The 7,911-nt window shown below is 50.5% G+C and overlaps 2 protein-coding genes across 6 annotated transcripts; both read right to left on the bottom strand.

The window, feature by feature from the left end:
* Window positions 1–2,017: 2,017 nt before the first annotated feature.
* Window positions 2,018–4,652, bottom strand: thumpd1 (THUMP domain containing 1). 4 transcript variants are annotated; one of them, XM_088373188.1, is made up of 6 exons: window positions 4,547–4,652; window positions 3,784–4,019; window positions 3,318–3,537; window positions 3,003–3,088; window positions 2,722–2,884; window positions 2,018–2,649 (listed from the first exon to the last, which is right to left on the bottom strand). In XM_088373188.1, exons 2-6 carry the CDS (start codon window positions 3,991–3,993, stop codon window positions 2,201–2,203), a joined length of 1,128 nt encoding a protein of 375 aa, XP_088229314.1. In that variant the 5' UTR covers window positions 3,994–4,019; window positions 4,547–4,652; the 3' UTR covers window positions 2,018–2,200. The 4 variants fall into 4 exon arrangements, with proteins under 4 accessions (XP_088229314.1, XP_088229315.1, XP_088229317.1 ...); XM_088373189.1 differs by lacking the exon at window positions 4,547–4,652 and adding an exon at window positions 4,358–4,520; XM_088373191.1 differs by lacking the exon at window positions 4,547–4,652 and having other exon boundaries at window positions 2,018–2,509; window positions 2,579–2,649; window positions 3,784–4,351.
* Window positions 4,653–4,688: 36 nt separating this feature from the next.
* Window positions 4,689–7,781, bottom strand: eri2 (ERI1 exoribonuclease family member 2). Of its 2 annotated transcripts, none has more exons than XM_088373183.1 (9): window positions 7,307–7,454; window positions 7,087–7,151; window positions 6,931–7,011; window positions 6,733–6,860; window positions 6,482–6,644; window positions 6,321–6,421; window positions 6,043–6,124; window positions 5,886–5,974; window positions 4,689–5,557 (listed from the first exon to the last, which is right to left on the bottom strand). In XM_088373183.1, exons 4-9 carry the CDS (start codon window positions 6,817–6,819, stop codon window positions 4,841–4,843), a joined length of 1,239 nt encoding a protein of 412 aa, XP_088229309.1. In that variant the 5' UTR covers window positions 6,820–6,860; window positions 6,931–7,011; window positions 7,087–7,151; window positions 7,307–7,454; the 3' UTR covers window positions 4,689–4,840. The 2 variants fall into 2 exon arrangements, with proteins under 2 accessions (XP_088229309.1, XP_088229308.1); XM_088373182.1 differs by lacking the exon at window positions 7,307–7,454 and adding an exon at window positions 7,592–7,781 and having other exon boundaries at window positions 4,690–5,557.
* Window positions 7,782–7,911: the final 130 nt, after the last annotated feature.

Here is a 7,911-nt window from a genome sequence, read left to right as displayed (position 1 = left end):
TCGCCAGCCTCCCGCTTGGCCCCAGACAGCCCGCCGAGGCTTCATTAGATGCGGCCTCGGAGGCCAAGTCCGACCGTTGGCTTCCACGGCTGTGTTTAAGGGCGCCCGCGCGCGCCCCTTTCTTCATTACTCTTTACAAAGTCCACGTCGTGCACTAAATCTCATTAGATATTGTTGTTGTCGCCTGAGGATAGTCCTCAGAAGCAAATTGTGTTGTTGCCAGCTCTCACTGTGCTGAAGGCAGCCACATCATTCAAATTCCACCGTGATGCTGCCTTAACTATACTGTATGCTCGCCGTCGCGTCCCCGAGTCGCGTCTAATTGGCTGATGGAATCGGAAAAGTCAGACTCGTCTGCGGGGTGACGCTGATTGGTGGCACGACAACTCCGGGGAGGCAGATTTTGCAGGTAAATAACCGCGAGATAACGGACGCCGGGTCAGCCGAGGTCCCGCCAAAGCGTAACGTGCACCGAGTGAGCCCAAAAGTGGAACAGACAATGGTGTTGGGCTGATTCAATCGACAGCTCTCCTGATTCAATAAACATCTCAACAATCACCAAACCTGAAATGCCACATTTCCAGTTACAAAAGCGTGTGCACATTTGCACCTCCACTTGATCCTGGTTCATTTGACCCCCCCCACACACACACGCACAACCCCCTAAAAAATTCTAATTGAGTTAAAGAGGTTAAAGGTCAAATTTCTGGTGGGGAAAGTTTTGAAAACGTTCATTGTGGTGTGTTTTTCTTTCAAATCTAAAATTTAGAGAGGGCCAAGTGGACTTTTGAAATCTAGGCTGTCTAAAGTTTAGCTTAAAAATGCACTTGTACTATTGCTATTGCTCATGTTGACGTCTTTAGCATTCGTATACGTTTGTGCGGCGCGTGGGAACTTAATTATTCACTACAACATAAATCTATCAAACAGCTTTAAATTTCTACTGCCTTAGTTGAACTAGAATTTGGTGAGCAAAACAATTGACCGCAAACAGTACGTATTTAAACAGACGCTAACCATCAGCATGACAACTAGCCTTCTTACCTGTAGGAGGAGTCGTCTTAAATGCATGAAAACAATACGATGAGCCCAGTCCGACCATTATCGTCCTGCAACGTCACACTAGAAATGCGTCTATGCGTTTTATAACGTTCATTTGAAAAAACAAAGTAAAAGGATGTCACTGTGTGATGGTAGATGGAAGTCTTGCGCCGTCTGGTGGCACACGGGAGCACTGCGGCTACCATTGAACTACAATCGTGATGGTACACCATAATAAGGATAGCGCAGAGCCACTTTTAAGGGTCACATTGCAGCTGAACGACAACGAATGGAGGAAATCAAAACGTTATGCTGACCGCCAACCTGAAACATTCCAGTTGAGGGTGCTAAACTTGTCAAAATGAACAAAGAAAGGTACAACTTGGCAGTGGTGGAAGGTCAGAGCTGAGCTGAGCTGAGCTGAGCTGAGCTAAGCTGAGCTCAGCTCATCCTCTGCCAACGACTGGCTCTGTCACGTAAGGTGTATAGGAACTGAAAATGGAGCTGTTTGCCGTTAGGGGAAAAAAAACTTGCATGAGATTGGGGTGGAAATTGAACCAATTCAGTGCACGTAAAATACGGCCAATCGCGCATGCAAATGGAGCGCGATGACATCATCACGCAGATTCGTCACATTTGGGAACGGGAATGTTCATCTTTGACCGAAGCTTTTCACCAGCTGAAGAGACAAACTTCTCTCGATACACTTCAGGTAGAGAGAAGAAAGACATCAGCGCGTCGCGAAGGAGCCTCCATTTGCACGTTTGTTGACATATGATTAAACCACACGAGTTATTCGTTCATGGCCACAAATTAGCATTATGCGTGCTGAACTGTAACCACAAATTTTCACAATAAATTGGCTAATCGAAAGCAGTCATGTATACTAATTTTACAGCTTGTGGAGCAGACGCATAAATGACAATGGCCTCAAACGTGAAAATCAAAACATGGGGGCACAAAAGTGGTAAAAATGTACACGAGTCCAAGCCATGTTTAATTCTGGACGTTTCTTTACAGAAAAACAGAATGGGACACATGTTGACCCATGAGTACAAAAAAAACACTTTTGAAGGTTTAAAAAGACAGCGCAGAAACGACTTACTAAGCTTGCTTGAAAAAAAAAAAATAATAATAATCAACTTTTGAAAACAAACAGTTACTCTCCATCACCTTCTGCCTTATCCTGCTGGTCATCCATTGCAGATGGTTCCTGCAAGTGTTCCTCCGCCAGCTGCATCTCCTCCGCGTTGCCTCCCCCAACCGCTGATTGGGTAGCGGCGGCGTCTTCCTCCTTCTCGGGCGCCTGGCTGCCTCCCGCGAGCGCTGGTGCGGTAGCGGCGTCGTCTTCCTCCTCCTTGAGCGCCTCGCAGCCGCCGGCAAGCGCCGGTTCGGCAGCAGCGTCGTCGCCTTGGCCGCCGTCCTCGGCCGCGTCCTCCTTCTTGGGCTCTTCGTCTTTGACCACTTCCTGCAGGTTGTACTTCCTGTAGCGCGTGTACTCGCGGACCACGCTGACGCAGCATACGCTCTTGATCACCTCCAAGATGATGGTGAGGTCCGGCTGGGTCAGGTTCACCTTGTTCTTGGGGTTCAGCTTGCCTACCAGACCTGCGAGGGGAAAAGCCGTGAAAAGCGGAGGAAGACATAGACCTAACCCGAACTCCTCCCCTGGTGGCCTACCGGCTATGGCCTTGATGACGTCATCTCTCTTGTTGTGGCTGTTGTTACGCGCCTTGAAGGCGATCTGGTAGGTGGCGTGGTTGGGCTTCTTGAACCAAGGCTCCAGGAAGGTGGACATATACCGCATCATGTCCTCCGGGAAGGCCTTGCACGTGCCCGTGACCTGCGAGGATTTGACACACGACATACTTGACATGGAAGAAATGACGATTGCTCGCTCGCTAGAAGTCATCTTGCTAAAAGTCGGACACTGTCGGATTGATTTTTTTTTTGCTTCTCACCGGCAGCATGCGGAGAATGACGCGCGTCTTTTTCTTCTTGGTGGCGTGCAGATCGGACAAGATGTGATGAACCAGCTTGTCGGACTCTACAGTTTTGAGTAGCAGAAATGAAAACGCGCCACTCCCCATCCATCCGTCCTTCCGTCCGTCCGTCCGTCCGTCCATCCGTCCATCCGTCCGTCCATCCGTCCATCCATCCATCCATCCATCCATCCATCCCTCCCTCCCTCCCTCCCTCCCTCCCTCCATCCATCCGATTTGGACATTGCGGGCAGCCTACGTAGCTGACTTGGACCCAGCATGGATGATGTTTACCCAGATTGCGAGTTCTGATGAAGATGACGTTGTTGGCTCCGCTGTCCAGGGCCTGGAAACGTCGCTCTTGTCTCCCGCCGCCCGCTCGCAGCTGCGCCACCTCTTTCTTCAGCGCGTCCTCCACGTCAACTTCTTCTTTGGCGTTTTCTCCTTCGCTGCATTCTCCGGCTTCCTCTTCAAACTGACCGCCGGCGGAAAGGTCGCACGTTGTCAACGTCAGCTTAAAAGTGTCATAAAATGAAGATGAATAAAATGCAAGCCACTCGGTCGCTCTTGTTTGGACGAGTCCTTCTCTCTTGTGGAAAGCATGAGTTCACTGGAGCAACTGACCTTTGAGGTTAAGCTGAGTTGATGTTCACTGTCATGTCAACACTTTTCACCATTTGAATAGGTCACAGTGTAAGAGCCAATGTGACAGACGCTGAGCTACCTAGCAACCTAGCTACCTAGCTACCTACCTACCTACCTTCTCGGGTCCGTACAGCTTGTCCGCGTACTCGCTGAGCAGGTTGAAGGCCTCCGCCGCGCATTTCCTCTGGTTCATGCTGCATGTGATCAGGATGCCCTGCATGCCCACCTCGAGCTCCCTGGAGCCCCTCCAGCGTTTAGCGTGATGCTGGGCGCCGAAGAAGTGCTTCTTGCCGCGCTTCCGAAACGCGTTCTGCGCCTCCGACATTTTGCCAATGACGTCACTGGAGACAGCTATTAATAAATGGGATGATATTTACTTGTATTTCTTCGGAGGCTCTGTGTGTTAGCCGCTGAGCTCGGCGGCGGCGGCGGCGGCGGCGGACTTGGCTGCAAGCTGCGAAGCGATTTAGAAGCGACACGCAATCCCAAAAGACGTCGAGGGTTTTATCCAAGTCAAGTTGAATGTGTGACTAGAAAGGTGCGCTCACGCTCTGTGACGGAAGGACGCTACATTCACGTTTTGCAGGGACTCTACGGAGTGCGAGGACGGACAAAAAGCGCACCGCCAAGCAAAGTTCAAAGAGAATTCGTCGAGGTCGTGTTCGCAAAAATGCCCTTTGAAATCTTACCCGAGTGGTGTCAAATATGAGAAAATGCAATTTATTGACGGACACCTCGTTGGGCTTAAACGAGGCTTCGACGGCATGAGAGGAGGGACAAACGTTTCGAGAATTACGCCAAGGAAATGATCAACAACGTCAAATGTATTCATTGAGGCACACTTGGTGTGAAAGAAAACATGGTCACACGCAACTTACTAGCTCTTTGTTGTGATAAATATTCGCAAATGGAACTTGGTGAAAAAAGGACACCCCGCCCTCACTCACGTCAAAAGACCAGCACTTCTACGGAGGCCTATGAGCGTCCACATAATAGGGCGGGAGTCGACTCTGTGACATCTTTATTGTTTCTTGGAGTACAATCGAAATGATTGCTTATTTTGTTCAAAAGTAAACAATATATATGCATAAATAACTGCAATAGTTACCCCCCCCCCCCTCCACATCAGGCTTGCAAGCATAATGTGAAGCCCTCAAATGACTTCCTGAGCTTTACCAGCTCTTCCTCAACGTGGACTTCTGAGGCGGCCGCGTGGCCCTGACGTGAGACGTCGAAATAGACCACCTGGACTTTAGGGCCGACTCCCACTGGAAAAAGTGGCACCGCTTATTTTGGGTTGGCCCCGTCTCCTCGCCGCCACCTGAGCGGCGGCCGGCGCAGCAGTAGAAGCCCTTTCCTTGATTGGGTCCCCCGTTGGACACCCGCAGACGCTTGGCGCGTCGTCCACAGTGGCACAGCGGCGACGTCACCTTCCCAGTGGTGGAAAGGGCGGCGACGCCAATGGCAGGCGCCCTCTCCCAATTGGGCTTGAATGGGTAGGCTCCTTTTGATTCGCTCGCCTCACCATTCTCCGCGTTGTCGAGCGAAACAAGCGCCCCCTCGGCGTCATCCTCCAGAACCACGTCGTCGTACGTGGACAGGTCCTCGTCTTCCACGGAGAACTCCTCCTCCCTTGAGGTTGGAATTTGCGGGCCGCCAACGACGGAGGAGCACGCAAGCGGGCCGTTGCCCTCTTTGCAGACGCCCCGCAGCGGTGTTGTCCTCCCACCGACAAGTGTCTTTAGGCTTTGAAGGGAGTCTCGGACCTGAAGGGTGTTTTCCTCGGTGGACCTTGTTTTATTTATTGCAGTCCGATGGCTTGCTCTGTTGGGGCCGGCCGGGGCCTTTCGGCAATTTTCGGTCAGCGCGGCTTTGGCTGCCAAGGGTGTCTGGGATAAGATGACAACGGTACGTTTGAAGAATTCTTCAAAATAAAACTATTCCTGTAACCTAACAACTCTTGGTCATATTTTTCTTCTTTACTCTTGTAAAACAATGAATTTGCGCTCCTTAAATTGCCATTTTTATCTCAGAAAAAAACAAACATTTTTATTCACGTACGGTATACTGCAACTACAACTTTATTTCTGGGGGGAAAAAAACAACAAAAAAACATCCATACTCGATTCATTTAAAAGAAGCGTGCGCTGGGGAGGACGGTGGCGAGCAAGAGGCGGGAGTTGAGGAATGGGGATGTGAGGTGGGACGTCCACTCACCCTCTCCAAGCTCCTTGTGATCGTCATCACGCAGCCGTCCCTCATCATCCTGGCCGCCAGCCGAGCCGTGTTCCTGGCGTCGTCCAGACCTGAAGAGCAAAATGGACTCGTCAGGAGCTGACAAGGCCGAGTAGAGGTGAAGCCCTTGTGCCCGTACCGCAATGTTCTCTGCCAGAAAATTCTATTCCCACGTCTTGCAGTGCTCCGTTCAGACCTTGGGGTTTCCTGTCGTAGAATTTCTACCGGAGAGAAAATCACGTTTGAAGCCACGGGCAGCATGAGGGGGGGGGGGGGGGGGGTCGCTCTGTCCGAAAAGTTGATTCCAATTCTTTTCGCGCAATAATGTTGCCTTTTCAGAAACTTTCCATCGACTCTATTCTCAATGGCACAACGTAAGCGTTTCCCCCTCTAATGTGTAGTGCAATTGAAACGTACCCTGTACGTGCTCCTCAAATCGATCCAGCTGTTGAGCACGTGGGGTTTGTGGATCTGCTTGCGTTGACACTCGTAGCGCAAGCAAACGCCGAGATCCCAATCTGCTGACGAGCGCCTTCTCACAATCACGGATTCACGTGTTTGGATCGTGAATATTCTACCTGACCACGTGAGGAAAGCGCAGAGCTTTTGGCCGGGCGGCCGGGCCGAGGAGCTGTGTTCCCGGGCGGCAAAGACGGCCCCCTTCTCCAGGCGCAGCTTCTGCAGCCAGCGGCCGAACTGAGACAGACAAATCTGGAGCGGGACCCCCGCCTCCACCTGCATCTGTAAGGCGTGGTTGTTTTTTCATTGAGCTTTTTTTGGGTTGTTTTTTGATTTCGAACAACTCCCGTCCGTATCTGCCGTGGGTCACCTGTGAGATCCCGGTGAGCTCGGTGCAGAAAGTTGACAGTGTGGGCCGCTCCTGAGGTTGAACGTACGCGTGAAACTCCGACTCCATCTCACCCGTGCAGGTATTGAGAAGAACGGCCGGGAACTCGACTCAAGGAGAAAACCAAAACAATGACGATGCGAAAACAACGAGAAGGCACTTTCGAAAATGGCAACTTACTTATTTCTTGAGTGAGGTTGTTTTTCTCTCGCCAACATGTGGACTCAAAATCAATGACAATCAGGTATGAAAAGATTTGATCTGAGACAAAACATCAAACACTACAATCAGCGAGGAAATTCCAAATGAGCGTTCTTGTCTCATGACGTCACTCACTTGACAGCAGAGTCTTCTTTTGCGCCGCGGATGACTGCCGATGCTGCCTCAGCAGGCCCAATTCTCTGGACACAATTACGTATAAGATTCCGGTCAAAGAATCAGACGTCATCTTTCACGATTCAAACACAAATTGATTCCTCGCCGCACGTCGACAAGTTCAGCGAACATGATTAGCAGAAACCGATGGTGCTAAAGCGAATACCGCAGCCTTGCTTACCTTTAGGCTTCGACGCGATCGTACTTTTAAGACGTGAGTGGTTGTTTCGCTGCCGAACTTGACGCAGCCTACCTGATCATCACGAAAATGCCCGTGGCAAAAATCTGACGCACGCTCTCTCTCTCTTTCTCTCTCTCTCTTTCTCTCTCTCTCTCTCTCTCTCTCTCTCTCTCTCTCTCTCTCTCTCTCTCTCTCTCTCTCTCTCTCTCTCTCTCTCTCTCTCTCTCTCTCTCTCTCTCACACACACAAAGGTTTGACTTGATTGTTCATCACACATCTACTCACTTGGCTAGCTTCTTTGTCGACATTTTCGCCGGCCAGCTGGCCGTCCGGCCGCTTGAGCTGATCCGTATCGCAGGATTTCAACGGAGGCTAGCTAGGGCAAGCAAACAGCAAATGGCAATGGCGCGTTCTTTTGAAACGAGTCGCATCCATGATTGTGTGCTTGGCTAGTTTGGTCCGCAAGGCAGCAAAATCGAGAGCAGAGTGAAAGCGGATCCGTAGACTACGCGTCCGTATTGAGCTTCAAAATAAAAGTGCACCCTTCGGATTTCACCACGTTCATTCGATGGAACACCTCTGAGAAATATGTATTAATCATTGAA

Source organism: Syngnathus floridae, chromosome 4 (assembly GCF_059516105.1).
Source record: "Syngnathus floridae isolate MCC-2025c chromosome 4, RoL_Sflo_1.0, whole genome shotgun sequence".
Lineage (NCBI taxonomy): Eukaryota > Metazoa > Chordata > Actinopteri > Syngnathiformes > Syngnathidae > Syngnathus > Syngnathus floridae.
This window is presented reverse-complemented; position numbering and strand designations above follow the sequence as displayed.